The sequence below is a fragment of the Polyodon spathula genome, chromosome 17 (genome assembly GCF_017654505.1).
Source record: "Polyodon spathula isolate WHYD16114869_AA chromosome 17, ASM1765450v1, whole genome shotgun sequence".
Taxonomy (NCBI): Eukaryota; Metazoa; Chordata; class Actinopteri; order Acipenseriformes; family Polyodontidae; genus Polyodon; species Polyodon spathula.
In genome coordinates this window covers 936,055-960,265 of record NC_054550.1, presented here as the reverse complement: position 1 = coordinate 960,265, position 24,211 = coordinate 936,055, and the positions used below count along the sequence as shown (strand labels likewise).

Sequence of the window (24,211 nt, the reverse complement as noted above, 5' to 3'; positions counted from 1 at the left end):
AAAAGATCAATAAAGGCAAGAAACATTGCCATGAATTTGTAATGCAGGGTGTTAGCAGCTTCTTGGGCTCGATACTATGTGTTAGAAAGAGGGCTTGAACACCAGTCTCTAAAACAGAAAGGTTAATTTGATCTACTAAGATAAGGGGGGGGGCATAATGATTGTAATACTGTACTACTCAAGAAACAGTAGGTGGGAAACTTGAGACCCACAAAACAATTCACTGTAATATAATCTGAAGATTAAAGTGTAATCCTTTTACAGAAGGTAACCCATATTGAAAGCAGGTCATCTTCACTCTGTATTCATCTCAATGGTGACCGAGGCCAAATAGGGCACTGTAGTAGTAATGAACTGTGTCTGAGCCCGCCCCTGCTCTGAGCAGGTGTTAAACTATTATAAAATATGCCAACTTTTAGGCAGTCACCATTCATTCATAAGTTCCTACTGCCCATCTCTAGTTTGCTTATCAACAGAATGTTGTCTCGAGTGAGAATGAATGGTTGCAAGTCTTTAGCATACATTTATGGACCAAAAAATAATGAAAAAAACTAAATTCCAAACTAATAAAAAACTACTGTAGAAAAGCCAATTTCAAAGACCATAACATAATGCTGTATAACATTGTACAAAATGACATTGTGCAATTCATTCTGTATAATTTTCAGAGACTATTCTGGTGCGCCAATAAGATCATGCTATAAAACTAGGTGCTGCTATAAAATGAGTATTTATTACATCGAAATCGGATAATGAATATTGATGCAATGATAAATCATCATTAAACTAAACCGCCTCCTTCACAACAGCTTCAGTGACTGAGACAGAAATCCATACTGAAAACATTCAGCTGTCCTTCAGAGCTGTATTCAAAAGAAACTTGAAATAAAAGGATGTGAAGTGAATTAAAAGCAAAACACAGAACAAATAAGTGTCCTCGAGAGGCATTATATTTGCAAGAACACAACGTACAGCATTTTTAATTGCTTATACAACAAGTACTTAAGACCAATGAATGATGCTTTACATTAGCAGCGTGGGAATACTGAAGCTTTAGATCACATTTAATGTGTCTCTACCACACATTCATGTCCATCAGCGAGGCCACTTTGCCTGCAAATGACTGCATTTACTGGACAGAAAAGCACAAAAACATCCAAGTGGGCAGCCAGTGTCTCTCTCCTCCCAAGAAGTGCTTGGGCATCCATTTTCAGCCTCTATTACAAAGATGTATGCAAATAAAACTCCAAGGAGGGTTTGTGATGATGCGCTTGACATTGAGGATACCCAAGACCGTGATTTTGCCTTCTTTCCAGAGCACAGGCAGACCCACCGAGAAACAACACAGGAAGTGGAATATGCATACCGGTTTAAACCAACAACCGGAAAAAGGTTTTTGCCGTGTTTGAATTGTGTGGAGTTAAAAAGCATTGGCCCTATTCTAACTCTAATTGTCTCAATGATGATGATCATGCCTAGAAAAAAACAATTTGTTGGATCACTTGTACTACGGTACCTATTTCTGTGCTGCAGCTTTCGATTTAATTTATCACAGCCTACAGAAACCACTGTCACTATGGAAACAGGAACCTCTGGACTTACTCCAGCTTTATTAAAAAAAAAGGGGGTTAGGCATTGTTCCTCACACTGGTACAAAAAAGCATGCCATTCCTTCTTCGAGAAGGGGCTGCAGTTTTAGGAGTGCTCCTTCATTGTCCACTGTATTAAGACAGGTCTGGAGCAGGGCCAGTTTTGCTTTGGATGGGGATTATAAAATAGTCCACCTGCTTCACAAACTTATCTTTTGTCTTGGAATTCTACAGCTAATCCCTAAAATACTGGGATGTGACAATCACTGTTGTAACTAATTATTGATGATAAAAACGTTAACTGCTACAGTACATTCGGCCTTCTACAAATAATATTCTTATCCTTCCTTATACTGAAATGTTTTTTTTTTTATGCATTCAATTTATTTTACAGACATTTCCATTCCAACACATGTGTACTTTACATGAAAACCATGTTCACTATCCAAATGTATCCACAATTAGAGCCTGTAAGATGTATTCCTTTCCTATTGGGCTTCACATGGTAGCACATTAATAAATGAGACCTTTGTTCAAATCATAGTTCAAGTTTTTATGTTTTGTTTTTTTCTTTACTTAGAAAGCACTTTAATGGCACCCACTGGCACAAAAAATGTAACCCTTTAAGCTGATGCTACTTGAGGCATGCTTAAGCATTCCTGGACTGGACTGTATGTCTTCCTGACCACTGGCCATTTCCATTCTCACTTAAAGGGTAATGCATACCAAACAGATACTGTATTTATTCTTGCAAAATGTGCACAGCTTCTTTCCTGCCGGCACACCTCCACAGACATGAAAAGCTGGCTTTCTTGCTAAATGTATTCAAAGCTCAATTGATTTGCCAGGTCATGCAATCCTCCTTGCTACTGTAATTACAAATTGGAAAAAATAAAAATAAAAAGGGGGGGAGGGAAGTTGATCTCATCAAATATCTGTGATAATGATGATGATTTAGAATAATTCCTTTAAAATGACACCCAATTTACTCTTCCACTAAATAAATCTAAAAATCCAACCGGCTCATTCTGTTTAATCCTTTTTATTGCGATAGGGAATGGTGTCATTCACGCATACTCAAAACAGCGTTTTCAGCGTATCTTTTCCAACACTGCCTCCTGGTTGGAGTCTACAAGTACAACCATCCAGCCTGTCATTACTTTTGCTTCTCATTGCATCTAGATATTTCCAGCTGTTCCCTCCTGGTTTCCAATCATTCTCCAGAGCTCCTGGTTACATGCCTCCAATAGATAATTAAATCCTGCTTGAGCACACTCGGCTCCTTTGCACCCAGGGAATTCAGATTGTAGTTTTCAGTTACATTTAATGCAGTGATCTGACCTTTCGACGAAGTCTACACATTACTGGGGTTAAACCATCTTTGAAAAAAAAAAAAAAGAATGTTCTGGAAAGAGACAAAATTCCGGCTTCAATATTTAAATGCTTTTTTTTTTTTCTTTTGGTTAAATGTAAGCAACACCTATTTTTCTTGTGGACATAGCAACAAAGCTGGCATACTGTATTTCCAGACTCCAAATGCAGCCTGAGGAAACCCTGAAAATGTCAACACATTAGGTCTAACAGTATAAATCGATTCAGTCATTTTTTAAGTTTTGCTTAAGGCCCAGCATTATTTGGTGTAAGCACATTGTCGCATATGAATGAACACACCAGCATGCCACAAACATGATTAAAGCATGGCTGATACTTCATTTGTGAAAACTGAGCCTTTATTATAGAGGTGCTTTTCAGCAAAATGAGGTTGTATGAAGTACGATACAAGCAAAATTTGTTGACTAGAATAGGGAAAACATGCGTGGTGTTGATGTTGGATTAACATACAGCTACTAAACAGAATATTAATGCTTCATTAAAATTGCATTCCTCTCAATTTGTTAGTCCAGACATGCATCTGCTGCAGTGTGCGTCTGTTCCATCAAAAACATACAGTTCACTAAAAGGTTAAGGCAATGTGACCCAGCAGAACAACACATACAGGAAGCGTACAGAAATTCACACATTCACAGTAAAGGGTCCTGGGCTGGGGAGTAGTACAGAAATCACTCTCACGGAAAGCCTTCCAAAGCAGATGTTGTTTACATGCATGAGTAAAAGACATCGTTCTTTATGAAGCCCTCGCTGTAATTCACCGTCAATAGCGTCTCTTTGCAATGCACTTTATACATTTATAAGGATTGTTTAGTGGTGTTCTACCTCACATTCATTACTGTACCAAATGTAAATCGGTCCCCTCTTATTAGATTTCACGTTGGATTGTTATGCAATTAAATACAGGCGCAGCAGGTTTAAAGACATTTGAGATTCAGAGAGCTGCTCATCCAGACAGACTCTGGGAAACTTTTCAGAATGTTGCTATTAAGTTGTCTGTCAGCAGTGACAAAAGACATCTTGAGAGATACAAAGATACACTATTATGCTGATGTGGACCACTAACCAGAGCATTACCCAAGTGCGACTTCCTGTGCTCTGTACTTTATCAGAAAGCCAGTTGATGGTAACGATACACAATTCCTTCCAAGAAACACACTTACTACTGCCACTCAGATCTGCATGCTATTTACAACAAGAATTGGAACATGGGTTACACTTTCAAGGCAGGGGCGTGCACGGGGGGGGGGGGGGGGGGGGGGGGGGCAAGCAGGGGCACTAGCCTCTCCAAAAAATAGAGATTTCTGCTTATCAATGTATTGCATTTGCTTACTTTTCAAAAAAGCTTCCAATGCTTTCCATTTAAATGACAATATTTTAAAGTCTGCTACCCAGGCCAGTGTTTACAGCAAGACTGGTTTTAGTGTATTACCTCCAGTATAATTGTCTTGAAGCTACTGTGTGATATCTTACAGTTAGGATTTGTATTCAAAAATTGAAGAAGGAACCAATCCTGAAAGTGCCTGGCAGCATAATTACTGACACTGCTAATTGCTGATAATTAGACTTCTGACTCATTTGACCATCCTCAGGAGAAACCTCTCTCATCATAGATACTGTAAACAGTGAAGGGGCTTTTAAAAGTGCCATTATACACAAATGACATACTTCTTTGTATTCCTGTTGTAAATGTTTTACAATTTTCAAAAGACTGTTTAAATGTGCAATACAAAAGGACATGGTGTCTGTGTCGCATTTCACTGCCCTTTTGTAGCCCCTCTTCACTGTGGTTGTTTGGGTGGCGCAGAGATCTATATTACAAAACACAGCCCTGCGGGGAAGGAGCAGTGAACAGCAAAACAAACTTTATTCAATCCATAGAAATTGCATAAGAACAGTGAAGAGGTGCACATCATCTACCATCCACCACTCTCTAACACACTCAAGTATTTAGGTATACCAATGGTAATGTCTAAACCAAAGTCTCAATCTGAAAACTTCTAAAAATGACCAAGTTCTTTGTAAAAGTGCATGGGTTTACTTTGCATTGTGTATCATTTCCCTACAGTACTTCAACACATTATGGTTTTACAACTTGATTTGTAAGGATGTACTTACAGCACTGTATATAAAACAGCTGAAGCCAAAACGATGATGTGTTGTGCAACAGCAAAATCAAAACACAGGGTAGCGTGTGGCTAGCTGGAAAGTTAATTAAACTGGTGTACAGTACAAAGACACTGAATTAGAAAAATTCAGTGTGTTTTTTTTTTCTTCTATTTACATAATTCAAATGTAAATGAACATGTTCCACAGATGTTTACAGGCAAAATAGTTGGTGTTCATAGAAATCTCATGTATTAATGAGCAAGCAACTCAATACATGTTTTCTATCTGATTAATAGGCCAGCACTTCATTCCTAAAAGTCTGTACAGCAATGAAGCTCTTTGCCCAGCAGAAAACTTGCGTGCACATTCCATTTTCTGCTTGTTCAATTAATGGCATTGGACTAACGCTTGCACAGACGCACGCACGAAACTAAAACACTGTCAGAGGTTAGACTCTTTCCGGTAAGGGTTTTCCAGTAAAAGGTATGGACGATCACATTTTACATTTTGTAATGTACTCTCCATTATACCATACTTGTATACCCATCATATTTTTAGGTGTTTAGTTACAATTAATATTATAGTAGTATTTGATGTCCTGTAGGATTTAAGACACAGATACTGTTCATCACAGTACTTGCAAAGTGAAAGGCTACACTATTATTATTATTATTATTATTATTATTATTATTATTATTATTATTAATGCTTACATGTGTTTTGCCTCATTCCCTGCACCACCATTGCAGAATTAATTACAGCAAGTAGACGAATCATTCTATTTGAAATCAGTTACAGCACTGGGTTGAAATCAGATGAAGGCAGGGAAGCCCCAGACATCAATAAGCCACACTAATGAGTTTAGTTTAAACCCCACTGATAGCATACACATGTAACAAAACCAGCTTAAACTGAAAGCTTAACAGGATGACTGTGACAAACAAATCATGCATTCTGCTCAAGAGAGACAATGGAGATCCAAGTACAGTACTGTATATAAAAAAAAAAAAAAAAAAAAAAAACACACACTAATTCAATTATTAGTCTTCACAATCACTCAAATCCATACTTTAAGTCTTTAAGACCAGATGCCCTCATACAGATGCAACTAAGTGAAATATAGCATGGAAAATTGAAATCCTATTTTGATGGTAAAATATTTTGGATCCCCCCTCCTCCCCCTTTTCCAGGAAGAAAAATGTGACACAAACAAAATTGACCTAGTTCGAACAGCTGAGCGCAAAGGATATTGGGAAACATATCAAAAGTATCAACGTCCAACCAGATTTGCGCCTCTGTTCTGTATTTTAGTGCTGCATTTTGGGATTACTGACCCCATGATGCATTTAGAGCTGCTATAGTGCTAACCCATCAATACAATTTGCACAAAGCAGTGCAAAAACCGTGCACTATCCTTGCAGGCAGAAGTAGAGGTGTGGAAAGGGTTGGATAACGCACCACCGTACAAGAAGATGTTGATTTCAACAATCCCACAAACACTTTGTCAACCATCTGGAAAAAAACTGGGGTACAGTAATATAGGCCTATCAACAGAAAACTGTGGGTACAGTTAGAATTTCTGATTTGCTCTATACCTGATGCTGAGGACGTCAATAAATTTAATATAATTTAAATTTCCGTGTTACTGTGATTCAATAAAAACTGCCAATGCATTTGATAATACAAATTACAGAAGCATATTTTTTTTTTTTTGCTGGCCCCTTGAAATTCCTAATTAATGATAATTTACTATTTTCTAAATTGACACTAAATACAGTACAGGCTTCACACGCTGCATTTTGCTCATTTATTGCCTGGTTTTGCGCCAGTTCTAACTCTCCCAAGTATTACCCTTTTGACTGCCATTATCATATACCACTGCGCAAGGGAGCATGAAGGAACAGTTGTCGCTATTGGTTACCATGGCAACAAGGCAGTTAAGGACTAGGATATATATATACTTTTTTTTTTAAAAGAGTACGGTTTTGATAAATTCGTGACATCATTCAACTCTTAAGAAATAATAACATGAAAAACAGGAGCAGAGGGCTATGCTTCCAAGAGCAAACACTGAATTTTAAAAGCAGGAAAAGATAGAGGACAGAGCCACAGGGGTCAAAAGAGGGTATGGGCTAACAAGTCAAGAAATTAAATGTTTTCTATTGGGTCAGATTTGTATACAATTGTGACGTAGCAATCATATCGCTCATTAGTACAGATAATGAACACACACACACAAATTATATCCTTTATTTTCCACCCCAAAAGCTCAGAGTTGGAAAAGAGAACGATCCTGGGAGGTAAAGAGAGCCTCCTTCTCAATTGCAGTATCTAGCCAGTATGCCAGATTACATCAGTAAATCGACTCTGGGTGACACCGGGCGCTGATCCATAAATCTGTGCAGTCAGATTCATCACTTATCCTTTTCCATCAGCTTCTGATCAGTAACACCCCAACTTTACTGTGAAAAATGTCTGGCAAATCACCACTGGTAATAAATCAAAATGGATAAAAATGCTTAGAAACTACTGGACAATATGAGCCAAACAAAACAGTCCTAAAAGCCAATTTCTTCAAAAAAAAAACCAAAAAACTGCTAAATCCACAGGGAAAAAAAAAAGACATTTTCCATCCCTATAAACCATATAGGTAAGTAAATAACTGCAATATTATTCATTTATGAGTGTCTGATTTTTACAGGCAATTCTGCCAAATGCTCTGAAGAGGTTAAACAGGAGAGAGAGAGAGAGAGAGAGAGCGAACCCACAATAACCTGCTCTGCTTCTCTGCTTTGGATGAAGTGGCTCTGCAGGTCACTGTGCTGTCTGCAAGCTTGCTGTCAATAACAGTCATCACTGCAGCTGGATTAGAAAGCAGTCAGCGCAGACACATTGTCCCCGAGAGCTGGCTTTTTAAAATATGCTCAATATTACAGTAACCACATGCAGCTGTGTGCAGCCTATTTTTCTGGTTTGCCAATAACCACCGTAGAAAGTGCAGAATGTCTGCAAGGATTGTAAATGTTAGTTCAATATCAGGTTTCCTCAGAAAAGCCACACACACAATACAACTGTGTGTATGGGATTGAATCAAAACTAGAATAATGCATAAGGCTCATCTTACATTTCACACTGGATCCACTTGCAATGCAGACTCTGAAACATGATCTAAACTATTTCTTAAAACAGCTTTAGCCTTCCAGTGCTTCTATGCTAATTGATTATTATTATTATTATTATTATTATTATTATTATTATTATTATTATTATTATATTTTACAGATTTAAATACATGAATTACATTTTTATCTACAAAATATTTTAAAATAAATAGATTCAATTAAACGCTCCCAGTATAGGCTGGAATAAAAACGTTCATGACGGTGCAAAGAAATCTCAAAATATGAATTACAATTTCCAAAGGCTAAATTTCCAATTTGAGCCCAGAGGTCATGCGCCCGATCACCGCCGATCAATTTAAGTGCTGAATTTACTGATGGAGAAAACTGTCCTATTGGGTAGCAAGGTGTGCTGTCAGCAGATGACAAGGGCTGCCTTTTGAAGTGGGGAACACTGAGTCAACTCCAGCACTGTGCCATCAATTCTTACCACCTTCACTTTTGATTAAAAAATCCACAGAGATTTTTGTACTGAAAAAAATAAATGTGACACTATTGTACTGAATATACCAAAGAATAAACCGCAGGAAAGGTATTACATTAGATACAGTAGTAGCCACCAAGCCTATAATGTGGGGCATTCCTTAAGCAGGTACTACAGATTGGAAGAAATATTAAAACAGAGGACACTGGGGCAATTAAACAACAAGGGCAGAAACGCCTGGACACCATTTCTGGGAAACAAAGACGCTTAGAAATAGGCAATGGGGTTTAACAAGCCAAAATTATATCCTAAATGCCACTAGACCGAGAGGGGGGGAAAAAAAAAAAAAAAAAAAAAAAAAAAGTTTCAAATATGCCAAGAGAGATCTATTCAATTATCTGAGGTACTTAAGGCATTTTCATGCTTTTCGTAGCCAGTCAAGTTAAAACACAATGAAGACAATGTTGGTTTCGTCTCTATGGTACTGTAGACCTGGTGCGGTCTAGTATTATCCAAGTGATGGGGAAAGCGCAGATTGGATAACATAACATTTACTAAAATGATGTACTGCAGTCATGGATAGCTGTCTAAAACCAGGAAAAGCATTTGTGTCGTTCAATTTTGTATGACTAAAGAATCCTGCAGAATATTAAAAACCTATACAAAAATCCTTCATGCAAAATTTAAAAAAACTTTAGGTCACTCCTGCTGCTGTACAAAACTAGCAAAGCTGCTGAATAAACCCCTCTAGTAAAAATCTTACTGAAAAACAGATGAATGCCTAACTTGATTCTCCGTAGTAAGAAGGAGAGTTAAGGAGAGATATGGGGCCCATCCCCCACCTTCCTTTAGTATAGACTGCAACAGCAGGAGCAGAGAGCCACGGAAAAGTCCAGTTCCCCGAGGAGGGCCACCTGCCCTCGGCATGCACAGGGCCGACAGCTGCACACAACCGGGCTCATGACCAGGCTGATAGGAATCCTGCCCCAGACCCAGGGGACAGCATTACCAGCACACTAACTGGAGAGACATTTGGGGCAAGAGAAAGAAACTAGGGAAGCGAAAAACAGCACACACACACACACACACACACACACACACACACACACACACAGCAGCTGGTCAGTGAGACACAATTCTCACCTCTAATCTTGGCCTGTGCAGGAAGCAAAGAGGGAAATGGCATGATTTGCATGACAAGAGACCCAGCAAAACAAGCGAGAACAATGCGGTTCTGCTGGGAGAGATAAAGATATATATATATATCTATATATATAGATATATATACCCTGATTCATTTGTCTGATAATACAGATTCAAATACACATTATAAAACTGATTGTTAGAATGCTGCATTCTCATTGGTCAATCAGGGTTCCATGTCATGGCAGTATCCATGATATAGTAAGAGTTGCGAACTACTTATATTAAGTAAAATTAAATTTAAGATAGAGTAGTTGGGTATTTGTATTAAATGTTCTAGATTTTTTTTAATTTATTTTTTTTGGCCTGTTTAAAAAGGCTTTGTTAATTTTAAACCTAGGTTATAGTCATGCAAAACAATCCAACAAACTTGCCTTAAAATCAGCTTTGAACAAGAGAGACAATTTTACCATCTTAAATAAGTGGAAAAAAACGTAGTTCTAGTGTTAAACACACCATGTCATGTAATATTAGATAGAGTGCATGTGAGTACATTTTACACAAAGGGTTTGGGGTTGAGTTATAAAAAGCAGCATGCAATGGTACAGTACATACTGTAACACAAACAGAATCAATTTGAATACACGTTTCTGATTTCTGCAGTATAAAGAGAGTCCTGTCAGGTCTACCATTCAGCACTGCACAAATAAGAAAGCCAAGGACATGGTGGATTGTGTGCTGCTGTGTATTGTGCTATCTGTATCAGACAGTCAGTGTAATAAACTGAATCTGCTTTTCTCACCTTGTTTATTTTGCAGAAACTCCCAAGGGTGGATGTTCTTCTGTACAACAAACCCAGAAAAAAAAAAAAACACACCACACACGCAGTGCACACGGTACAGGCTGGCGATAAGTAGGACAATCACATTTCAACAGTTTTAACACAATTACATTCAAACATGTTTTGCTATTGAAGACAATGATTAAATATCCACCCAGTACATAGAAATATAGCATTTTCAGCTTGTAAAGCGAGGAGATAACCTTATATTTAAAAATCAAGGAGTACACACTTAGCTGGTGCCAAGGTTACATGTAAAATCAATGCAGACTACATTAAAGAAGGGACACCCTGTCAAAATATGTGAATCCTTCTCCCGGCACTGTGCACATCCAAGGGGGATGAGACTGGAGAGTCAATATTTCCTAATGCATTTTTAACACCAGAGAGATGGACAGCTACAGCTAAGATTTTACACTCAGGAGATCCCAAGATCAATATAAAAATCGAGAAAATGTTGCGACTGTGAACTCAATTTTAATAGACTGTTGCATGTCTCCTCACAAATCTGCCCCATCATGCTTTTCTAGGAGCTCGAAACAACCCCCTGGTTGCTGCACAACATATAACGCCAGTACAAATCAAAGCATACTTGGTTGTGCAATCTATAAAAGGCAACTAAGAAATGACTTTTGCTTTGACACTGGATCGCTGCATTGTCGTTCGTGAATGTGTTTAGAGAGCAGCGTTTCACATCTTTCTTTGAATGGCAATGTGAATCTAATCAAAGAAACTGCTGTGCTAGGTCAAATCACACACTTATTTGTACATGCATGTGCAGGTTATTTTATCACATAGCATTATAGAAAAGTGCAGTCAAAATGCAAGCAAAATCAGATTAAGATCGACAGTAGTGCGTGATCCAGAATTGGCTTCAAAGAAAAGGTACTGTATACAGTTTTACTGTGGCATACAAGCTCACAATATACATAACCAGATGACCATGCAAACCACATACACACGTGCATATCAATCCTACCATTAGGTCACAAAGGTTGCACATTACCTCTATGGCAGATTTCTGCAAAAAAGAGGTAAAGACAGCTAACAAAACACTCCAAACAAAGGTTACCAAGACTAGCTTAATGAGGCTGAGACCACTCGCACTCATTTGCAGTTAAACCCATAATAATAGTGTTTGTTTCCGTTGAGTCGCACTAATAAACGATCGATTTTTAATGAGAAACAGACCACCATTAGCTGAGGGGGTGTCCTGGTAAAAAGAGCGTGCAAGAGGTGGAAATGAGCAAATCATTTTGCCGTATATTTAAAACACAGGCCCAAACCATCCCATGCATTTTGAGCCAAGAATTGTATGCCACAAGATTTGCTGGAGTTTTTTTTTTGCTACAGTTTCAAACAAGATATTTAGCAAACGGTTATCTGGCCCATACCTTAATAATTTACACTGTATTCTTCATTTGCAATGCTTTGTAGGGTAAATATTAGGGTTTTCACGGATCATTTTGCTCTCTCCTGTTTCTGTGATGAGCTCCATTAAACAAAAAAAATGCACGTCCTGCATTGAACAACTAAATTACTCCTCATACGTTATCAATGAACTACTCTTAAATAACACTGTGTGCAGAAATCTTAATCCAAACACAAGGTGCTTACTGCCTGAGCCAAGCTGGTTAGAGAATGAATTCTGAATTTTAACAAACCCATATATATTATACATGAATTTTTAAATTAGACTACATGCCAGACTCATTCTTTATTACCTACTGTAGCTAAGAATGAAACAAACGCCTTTAAGACAACCCAGTTGTGCTTTTAAATGCAGGCACGGTTTCTAATTCTCTTGACAAACATTATGTCTTTGTTCCTGGAGGGTGGAACGATTCATTGTGTACCGATGAATCACGAGTCTTTCTTTACATGATGCATCATTTTGGAACAGAGGCATGTTTCGCTTGTATTAAGAGACAAGACCGAAAGCACAACGTACAGTAGATCATTGTAGTTCAAATGGTTCTTGAAAATGGAGAGAAAAGGTACGTTTTACAGTTGGTATGAATATACATACTCTCCCTATAATGATCATGTGATCTTATGCATCATATAAGTTAGCCCACCAATGCAGGAACACCAATATATGGGGATACACACTGTATTGTTACACTCCCATCTTTCAAGCAACACACTGCAAAAATTCATGAATATGCTTATATGAATTGTATAGTGTAATAAAATCAATAACAAAATAACCTAAGGACAGAAACAGGCTCAATGTAGCAGCTGTTCCTTTGTGACCATTAAGCTGCATTACTAGAATTAAAATTGCAGCAAATCACTCTGTTTCCACCAACAGCATACTATCAGTGATTTTGAAAGGTTTAGAGGCAGTTTAGAAATGGAACTGACTATCTTAAAAACAGTATATTGTACACAGTAACTTTGCAGTGGCACTGCACTTGTTTATATTCAGTTTAAAAGGAACTTTCAAAAATCAGATTGCAAAATTGCAGCAGTAGACTTGCAATACCACCTTAAAAAGAAACAAAACAAAACACAAAAAAAAAAAAATCACCATGCTGACATCTGACTTTGTGTTCCATGTGTAATTGGGTAATTTCACCCCTTAGGAAGCTAGTATTTGAATCTGGAAGAGAGATGACCAGATGCATTGCATTCAGATGGGCTTAGTTATGGTGGATTATCCCCGTGTTCACCTCATGAGAGTAAAGAATAAAACAGACAAAATCAGGGCATGTTGAGAATCAGCTCAGAGAGGCTTAAACTACAAGTAAGGTAACCCTTACCCTTAGACCGTCAACTGGTCAGAAATCTCATTCATACAGTACATCTGTAGGACATTGAGCTAATCAGAACGGCTTGCCACGCACACTTCAGAGCCGAGCATGTAACACGTCACACTTCGGTTTCCTTTACAGTTTCACATGCCCCACTTACAGGACATGCAATCATGAGCTTTCAAAACAAATACACCAAGCTCCAAAACAGAAAACATGTGCACGAAACACTTCACTTTTTCCGAGTTTTTTTTTTTCCATTTTTTTAAATTGCATTAATAGGTTATATCTTTTGATTTATATATTTTTAAGGGATATTAAAATCGACAATAAATGTTATAAAGTACTGCCATTTCATTTTACAGTTCAGTGTAATCTAGGCATCATGACTGAATGATTACATGCAAAACCTTCTGTGTCAAGACGTGATAAATGTGATTCCATAAAACATGCACCAAGCGGATCTTGCAGAATGTAATGGAAGTCACTTTATTTTAATTTTATTATCGTTGTGAACCAGACACAGCAGCCAAAAAATCTTATTCACTAGAGTCAGTGTTGCCAACTGGCTCCAGAATTCACGAACACTATGTCCGGTCAGGTCTTTTAACCCGCCTCTAACTGCAAATGAATAGATTTATTGAGCAGTAGCGCGAGTGTAAACTGCATGATCTGTCACTAAAGGAATGGAATTGTTTTGCTAACTATTACTAAAAGCACACACCTGTCTGGGGCGGGAATTACCTCCTGTGAGGATCGGTTCCATCAATCAGACCTATACAGCTTGCTGATTTGCTGTATTTGTCTGACTGGGGCGGGACTCTGTGAAGCGGCAATAAGTATTACATTAATAGAAACTTAACCCCAAGGTTAAACGAGAAAGCGTGCGGGCAAGTGCAGAATTCTCCTCAGCGACGGAATTGCACTACTTTGATGCATACGGTTTACCATTCAACATTTCAAGCTGTATGATTTTAATACATGTTACGATACTCTCCGGATAGAATTGCCACTGCAGTTATACACATTTATTGAAGACACTTTACTTGTTGATTTAACATCAATTCATTTGTGGTTTAATGGCGAGTTACAAAACCTAACCTGACCGAGTGTCTGTAAATTCTGGAACCAGCTGGCAATCTTGACTACAGTACACATTGAAAAGTTGAATGTTAACGTCCATTCTAATAATAATTATATAACAAACAAACAAATAAATAAATAAACAAACAAATAAATAAAGGAAGCCTATTGGACAATTGCTGAGCTTGCTTCACAGTGGTCCCGAGGGAAGAATTACTGTAAACACCTACAAATTACGCGGAGCACACCTATTTAAAAAAGGAGCAGAGTAATTCTAAATATGGCACAGAAATACTGTGAAAAACACCATTCTTATAACAAAAAACAATTCTGAAACATTTAACAGAAGTCTCAAAGCAAAGCTTAAGCCTATAATTATATTCGGTCATTTCTTCAAAAGAACACTGTCCTGCACTGCACGTATTGTGCCAGGTTTAGAGGCATGGAAGGGGAGGAGGGGGCGAGGAGGATTCCTACACCTTGGAACAATGCTGCAGTGTACGCTTTCCAATAAACCCCTATTCAATTCATACAAGGTCTTACTGGTCACCACCTACTTCTACTGGCTACTGTACCCACATTATACACAAATACATACCTAAAATGGGAGCAAGGACAATTAAACAGGCTACTGGCATGGTATCAGATGGGTGGTTCAAATGTCCCATGAGCAGTCTACAATTGTAATGCTTCCAATTGGATTTTAGTAGACATGTGTGGGTTTTATTATTAGCACTGCTAGTTATATTAGATTTACACTGAGCCTCCAACTGTCGAATACTGTAGAGTGTATTTTTAGTCTGTGGGTTATTACAGCATCTATTATAGACTCAGTTGCATGTTCCCTTTGTGTGAAAGCTGCGAGTCTCCCATTCTCCAACTGGGGACTGTCCAGTGGTTTTCACAGCCTTTGTTCATCAGAACAGAGGGAGGAGCCCAACAGGTTTCACAGTATGCTAAAATTGGGATCAGGAAAGGGTATAACGCTTATGCAAATCAAAACTCTGCCTAGAAAACCTGGCATATAAAAGCATTGAACCTGAGCACTGAGTCTGTGGAGGTCTTGAAAAGGTGAAGGAGGAGAATATTCCCCTGAAGAGAGGGAAACCAGATGAACCAGAAACAAGGAGGCAGGTGATAAAGGTGACCTGGCAGCTGTTGCAAGTCCTTCCTCTCTCAGCAGGGGGTGCTGGTAGGTAGAACTGTGCAGGGTTCCACCAAATCAGCATTTGTTTTTCTGAGCAGGATTGTTAATGCAATTTTTCAAGGAAGCAACAGAAGCATGGCTTACCGTAGAGTGCAACTCCATCCATTTAAACAAATCGTTATCCTCCTCTTTAAAATTCTGCTTTGAAAAAGATCAGGTTCAGTTAGAGCTGAGTCTTCTCCCTCTCTCCGCCACATAGAATGCAATTATCATTATCATTTTATCATCAAAGACTAAGATTAATATAGCAGGCGATGGCTTAGGAGTGCCTTTAACAAATTAAATCCATTTGTAAAATGTAAAGCAATGAAGCAGCAAACCAAGTGGCAGCCTCCTGACAATGCTCATACAAGTGTAAGAAAGCTAAATGGAAGAGAAAACGAGGGCAGTGAATAAAACAATTGCATCGTCAAGCCAGGCATGTGATAAAATAAGTGATGGGACAATTAAAAGAAAATAAATAAATAAATATGAAAATCGGTATTACACAAACTGATAAAAAAACACACCACATTAAACCTAAAGCAACTATTGTAGCATGTGTTTAAAAAAGAAAAAAAAACACACACACACCACAAGTCTAGAGTGGTGCCTACAAAACAGAAACACAACTCAAACATTTCTTTCTGATAAAGCAATTGGAAAAGAAACCCCCTAGACCGAACCTCTGGCATGGACAATAGTGGAGCTGAATGCAATATATATTTAGACAGCGTGTAAATATTTGATGTGGATGATCAGAAGACATCTACAGTGGTATTGATCACTTCCATCAACCATTAGGCTTTTCAACAAAATCACCAGGAGATAGACACAGCTAGATTTAATGGAATGTCCTGCAGTGTACAGTGTTAAGATGTTAAGAGTCACTCACTTCTGATCATAGCTCGACTGAAGACAATCTCACATGTTAAATATGTTAAACCACTTTTCTCTAAACAATAAATGCAAGAAAAAGTATTCCAGCAAGGAGAGCATGTACCCTTCATTATAATTCTGGGTAATGATCCAAGTAATTTACATGCTATACTGTACTCTGTTATGATGAAGGCATTTCCAATATACTTCAGATTCCAGCAGCAATTCATCAGATCACTTTAAAAAGGATGTCATGGATAACACACAAATGCAGTAAGTTTGTAACTATTAAATTATAAGAAACACAGAACACAGTCTGCACACACATACATGGAACTAGATTATTATTATTTTTTAAGTCCCCACCCACCCCACTCTTCTTCTCGACATTCCATCATTCCAATATTCAATTTTTGCATGCTACAGTACACTGAAATAAAAAGGGCAAACATGTTGTATTCTCCTGCTATGCTATGTCAAAGACTGAGATCTGAGTAGTGATGAAAGCATGGGCATTATCCAAAATATAACTGGGATTTATTTCACTTTGGACACTGCCCAAGTTTTGGTGTTTGTCCATATTGCTAACTTGAGAAGCAGTTTCCCCACCCAACCAATACCAAGGCCTATTAGCCACGAAGATCCCATTTCAGCAACGTCCTTGAGCATCTAAAGACAAGAATATCTCCGCACTTTTCAATTGAAAATGAAGTCTTGTTTTTCATACACTAATGTATAACTGTGGCCTGCCCAGACAACCATTAGGATTCACACCAAGGCTACTTGGAGGGCAAAGACTGTTGGTTTTGTCCATTTTGACATTGGTAGTTTTAAATGTACAGCATACAATAACCAGAATATGCACTGAATGCTTAATCCACTCCTGCTCTGCAAATTACATTTTGCATTTCAAGGATAACATCAGCTGTTTGAGTAATAGTTGATTTAATAGACTTTTTTTGTTTTTTAGCCAAATGTTTTTGTTATAAAGCAGAAGCAATGATTTTTATCAGCTTCATAACGAGAGACAAGACGTATTCCTTCTCCTCCTAACATGGATATTTCATGCAAATATCAAGAGAGAATAAAATGGAAAATACAGTACACTGTACAGGAACTGAAAAACTGGCCAACTAACTAGCTCAAGGCAGTGACAAATTGTAACAAGCCTAGGAAATTGAAATTAGAAAAAAAAAAAAAAAAAAATACAGGAAAAGAATAAGCAAGAGAAAAGGCTTGAAAGCTTCACGGTGGGCTGCAATGCAAGAACCCAAACCATAATCTGGTTAAATATTGTGTTTTCTGGTGAAGCTACAGCATTGATCTCACTGAGCATCTCTCCAGGAGCTACAAGCCTACAAGATTTCACCAGGCACTGGAAAGCGCTCCACGTTTAATTGAAATGCAAAGCAGGTACCTGGGAATATGCAGCCGGAAACAATCCATTAGTGTACAGTAACATGGAAAGCACATACCCGTGTCAATATTAGGGTGACACAGCACAGCACAATGCCTTCTGATTGTTCAAATGGTTAAATCAGGACCCAATACACAGTAGAAACAGACACCAAATCCACATAGCTCAAGTAAATTAACAGCTCCTTTGTAATATGATCCTTCGCAGGTTGTTACAGGGTTATAAATATCACTGAATTAACTGGGAAAAAAAAAAAAAAAAGACGTCTTCATGAATAGTCTAATGCTGCAATAAGCAATCATTGAGAATCAATCAGGCTGTTTAAATTTGACTTTACAAAATGCAGTATATTCTAACGGAGCGTTATAGCGGAGACTATTCATACACTTCAACCACACTACAGTTTGGGGATTTCCATCATACAAAGCGATGTGCTGTATCAAACAGAAAAGCAGTTCAGAACTTTCCACTAACCGCTTACTTATTCTCAGCACCTGTGATTCATGTCAGAGCTCTTTGTCAGGGTCATGTCTGCAGCTCAAGTGATAACAACTAAACAGAAAACTGGGAATATCTAACCAAGAGCTTTGGGGGAAGTACAGTAATTCCTGAAGTGTAGAATTCATTTGGAGAGCTGTGTGTCCAATCCCAAATCTGCAGGTTTAGGAATCAGAATGAATTTGTAAATGTTACAAATTGTAACTGTACCTTTAGTCCCCTGACAAGGGCAAGGAGGCAAGAGCAAAAAGAACAAATATTGTACCGAGGCATTTCAGTGGTTTGTTAAATGACTGTCCGGTAGATATAGTACATACAAATGACTTAATTACAGTATGGTTGGGATGCTGCTTTGTGGATGTGCAAATAGAAAGGAGTGGGGACAGCATGCATGATGAATAGCAAGGCCAACAGCTTGAAGAGGCTACTATACAAATGACAGGAAAACACCATCAATCTGCCAAGTGAGGCCACAGCTAAGGGGGGAGCCCAGCTGAGCCAAGGATAAAGTAGGTGTCACACCTGTCAACTCCTGGTGCAGGAGCAGCCCTGTAAAGATGAAAATGCTCGGGTTTATTGTGCATCACACTGGGTTTCTTCTCAATGTGCTGTAACACTGCAAACCAATGTCCAACCAGACTCTACCCACTCTGCATACCGCGTACATTATAAACACAATGCATTTGTTACAGCAAAGCAGCTACACCAACCCAGGCAGTTTTACAGTAGCTGTATGGGTGGTCTTCACAACCAAGGCTAATGCATGTTTAATGCACATGAAGGCAGCAAACCCCCATCTCATCTTGGGCTTCAAATCAAACAATTTGGCAATGCATGATGGGACCTGAACCACAAAACACAAACAGCATCTTTCTTACTACTCTCCCACTTACTGAGCGTGCCTGGATCACTTTACCCTTCCACTCACATGAGTCTGGCTACTGCCTAAGGGCTCCACGTGACTGTTTTCTACCTGCCCTACCTTTTCTTGCACTTTCTGCAAGAACCAGCCGACAGGCGGTCTGTGCTCCCAGATCCCTGCTGCCCACTGTTGCTCCTTTCTCCCTCCTGTCTATCTGGTATCTCCGCTCCTCGTTAAGCTGGGATCTCTCAATTTATAGGCTTCACCAGTCCTCAATACATTTCCTTCTTTTTAAAATGTGGGTTATATTTGGAGCAAATTGAAATCATCACACAGGTAATGCAATCTCTTTCCTTTGCAATTTGTATTCCAGCTCCGACAAGTGTATAAAAAAAAAAAAAAAGCATCATGACAAACAGTATTGAGTAGCATTGGTCACCATACCAAGTACCTCTTCCTTTTACACCTTTCATCAGTAGGCCATTAGCTATAAAATGTCTTGTGCCCAGGCTTGCAGAATGCGTTATTTTTTAAAAAAAAAAAAAAAAAAAAAAAAAAAAAAATCACATAGATCCACGTACAGACCGGATAACAACTGTGTGCTTTCAGCATAATTTGGAAGTCTGCCAGCCCCCGAGGGGGGGGGGGGCGGCACCTTTGTAGTTATTAAACTATTGTTTAGGGTTAATAGCTGTTGCTACACAGGTCTAAACTTTTTTTAACTAATACTGAAACTAACTTTAGCTGGAACTAAATTCTATAGTGCTGTAAACAAATTATGTGCCCTCTATGCTTTCTAGTGGCCATCCCTTTTCTTTGTTCACAAAAGGAACCAATGTTTAACTTAATAAGAAAAGAACAGCAGCTAGTGGCTCGACTTAGTATTGCGAGCTAGTTTAACCCTGTGCGTTACGGGGTCACAGGTTTGAACAGCATCTCAGCCCATCAGTTTGGTGTCTGAACTCTCGCTGAAGCAGTGGCAAGTTTCAAGCTATTGATCTGAAGACAAAAGATGGCTTTACTCAGCAATAGGGAAACCATGGTTTGAATAAATAAATGCAATTTCATGAACCAGGCTGCAATTTTACAGTCCTGTACATTTAGGGGATTATGTGACTCACTGTACAGTTTCGGGTACTCTAGTGTTACAGCCTGGATATAGACTATGTTCTAACAAGTATACTTAGCAGCTTTTACCATTAAATCATTGAAAAAAAAGTCTCCTACTGCCTACTATACACTTACACAGCTGTGTACAGTTAATCTGAAACAAAAACACAACGAAAATGTGAAAAGACGCCAAGTTATCAAAAGTCAATTTTCTGATTTGATATCCCAAATAAAACTTTGCAGGGACATTTTTCTCCTGCAGAAGATTCTATAGTGGATGTGTGATATACAGGTTATTTATGACATGGCTTGTTTATGCCTTATCAGCATTACAGCACCAAGAGCCATCCACCTAGTTTGGGTCATTTCCAAGAACCCCTGCATAGGCCTTGCTTGTTAACACTCTGGTGTGTCAGTTGCAATACATACTCCCTCATCAGCCAGCAGGGTTAACTGCGTAGCAGCACTGTACATACGCACTAGACAAACTCATACCAACATCCTGCCATGAACAGCAACAAACCTGGTGAATAGACACACAATATGCACTCCCTCATCAGCCAGCAGGGTTAACTGCGTAGCAGCACTGTACATACGCACTAGACAAACTCATACCAACATCCTGCCATGAACAGCAACAAACCTGGTGAATAGACACACAATATGCACTCCCTCATCAGCCAGCAGGGTTAACTTAGCAGCACTGTACATACGCACTAGACAAACTCATACCAACATCCTGCCATGAACAGCAACAAACCTGGTGAATAGACACACAATATGCACTCCCTCATCAGCCAGCAGGGTTAACTGCATAGCAGCACTGTACATACGCACTAGACAAACTCATACCAACATCCTGCCATGAACAGCAACAAACCTGGTGAATAGACACACAATATGCACTCCCTCATCAGCCAGCAAGGTTAACTGCGTAGCAGCACTGTACATACGCACTAGACAAACTCGTACCAACATCCTGCCATGAACAGCAACAAACCTGGTGAATAGACACACAATATGCACTCCCTCATCAGCCAGCAGGGTTAACTGCATAGCAGCACATTTCATCCTTTTTACTGTACAGCAAGCAAGATTTGAAAAATAATGGTGTCAAATAACCCAGTAACAAATCTATAATCTTGAGAAATCTACCTTTTGCTCGAATGGTACTTAGAAAGTAAAATCAAAATGCTAGTTAAAAATCTCACCAATAATACAGACACACAGAAGCAAACATTAACGACCCAGAGGCAGACAATGAAATGGGCAAGATAACAGTGCCCGAGTTACTTACTGAGCCAATACAAGATGCACAGGAGCAGCAACGCACAAGTGAAAGTGTTTGGTAGAGTCAGAGTACAAGCAAGATTGTCTAAGGCCTTCATTGAATAAAGTACAAGACGACGAATAAACAGGGAAAAATACATTCCAATTTGACCACAAACCTTCAAAACTTTATTAATTTACAATAAAAAAATTAAATTAAGACATTATCCTACAACATGCATCATCAACAGAATTAAATAGATCGCTATCTGTTTTTCTGTCCATCTCAAGTTAATCAAAAGCAAAAAAGCGACCTTTAACTCTGAGCATTAACCATACTGTATTCTCAGATCTGCTATAAAAGGCAATGGAAAGGTTATGCTGCTTTTAATCTTAATATTAAATTTACTGTTTGGAAAGTTGTTTATCCTAGGCCTCCAAATACATCTACAACTCAAAATGTGCTACAATTACAGTACCTGTAAAAACAAAAACAGGAATCTAAAACCTGATAGAAAAAGGAGCCCATTTCAGATTAATACCACATCTTCAAAAGGGCCTGTGCAGACAAGAGAGTCAGACAATTAGCTAAGCCAGTAAAAAAAACAAAAAGGAGAAATGAAATTTGATCCTACATTAATATTAATTTTGCCAACACAAAAGCGAAAAGGTTAGCCCATGCGTGCAGTGCCATTAAAATGAATGTTACATATATCATTAGAAATGTTATAATCTCTGTAACGGCTGCAGTTCAAGTTAAAACGAGCGTCAAAGCGTGACCTATTGATGTTATTCCAGCTGCCATAGACTCCTCACATGGGGTTATATTAGACTTTCAGATGCTGCTTCCTTACAAGGGAACTCTCTGGTCAAAAAAGACAGAACAGATGGGAAATGTAGACTTCCATAGCCATCATCACCACAGGCGAGCGTGCGGACTGCATATTCATTTTGCTACCAGTGCAACGCTCTTTCACCTTTACGTCAGCGATTGTTTAATTAGAGGCCTATCTACTTCAGCAGGAGGGGAGATGAAAAGAAGAAAGAAATCTTTTCCACTGTGCTTTTCATCATCAAGGCATAGCTGTCTTTCTAACTTCCAAACCTTTAAAGGGTTACATGGCACTGGAAGACTGATAGGGACATGCTGCAGGCTCGAGGGCTAACTCTTTGAATTCATTTCAAATGATACCCAAGTGCCCCTCCTCCGATATGAACGGTTGTTGTTTTTTCCCTAAAATTGCTATCAAATAGTAAAGATTCAAAGTCACCATTAAAAGCAGGTTACTGACTTACAAACCACACGGAAAGCTGTAGAAATATTTTGACAATAAAGCACAAGCAATGTCCTTTATGTAATAAGACTTGATGCAGTGGGCACTACAGTGTATTGACTGTAGCAGTCTGTAAAGCTAAAGGCAAGGCATTTAAGAAATGCCAAGGTGCCTCCAAACACAGAATAATATCGCCCCAGAGGCACGGCCATGGTGGTGTTCTGCTGTATAAATAAAAGGATGACAAGGTAAATTATGTTGTGGTGAAGAATTGTACTCAGGGTATTAATGCTATTATAATAACTTGCATACAGATTGATTTAATCTCTCTGATATTGGTAGAATGTAGGTTATTTGGGTGTTGCTTGTGGAACAACTTTCTGTATAGTTTCGTAGTGTTAAATGAAAACATCAACCTCATAACGATGACAGGAGTAATGAAAATGGCACTGAAACTAACAATAAGAAGGAAAGTGGATTTGACCATTCCAGCATGTGTTCATGGGGCTTCTGTGCATTGTGCAAGCAACAAATTAAAACCGTCACTTCAGCTCAGCTTCGCACCAAGAAAGAAGCAGCTGAAATGCTGTCACTTACCCTTTTTTGATCTTCTAATCCGTGACTCACTGGCTTTCTCCTCTGATGCTGGTTAGACTCGCCTCCCGATTCCATTTCCTCAAGCACAGATTATTATATCTTCTGTCCTTTCCCACAAGATATCCAGCAAATTCGCAGTGGAGGAATAGAATGCAGTCCTTTGAACCCTTAACTAGTCCATCAAATTCAATCCAAACGCTGGCATTCCTTCAGGAGCGCAACGAGCAACACCTTTACTTACTGAGCAGTCATTTTCCAAATCATCACTGTTCACTTGAGTTTAATTCCAGCACAGACAGCACTATTATAAGGTAGGAACACAGCAAGGAAGCCAAGGCAGGTGGTTTGTGCTTCATTGTTGCTAAAGTACTGTGTACTCCATTACAGTCAGGCCTCGAGTAATTTATCTGTCAATAAAGTTTTAAATGTACATTTAATCCACTGGGTTGATATGATCAGCATAGCTTTTTACAAGGGCCGCCTTGCTCCCATTATACACCAATAAATCACACAGGAAAGCCTTTGTAAATCCAGCAACACATATCCCAAGATGCAATTCTCCATGCACGGTTGTCGTCTTCATTAAATTAAACCTGAAATATATAT

General features: G+C 38.7%; 1 protein-coding gene across 2 annotated transcripts in view; it reads right to left on the bottom strand.

Annotated features, from left to right (window-relative positions):
* Positions 1 to 23,895, bottom strand: part of nav2a (neuron navigator 2a) — a 155,789-nt gene extending 131,894 nt beyond the window's left edge. The window contains exon 1 of one of the 2 annotated variants that reach the window (XM_041275163.1): positions 23,606 to 23,895. In XM_041275163.1, the coding sequence (XP_041131097.1) occupies positions 23,606 to 23,680 (75 nt within the window). In that variant the 5' untranslated portion in view covers positions 23,681 to 23,895. The remainder of the gene's footprint in view (positions 1 to 23,605) is intronic. The other variant, XM_041275166.1, reaches the window with a different exon arrangement.
* Between the last annotated feature and the right edge of the window lie 316 nt (positions 23,896 to 24,211).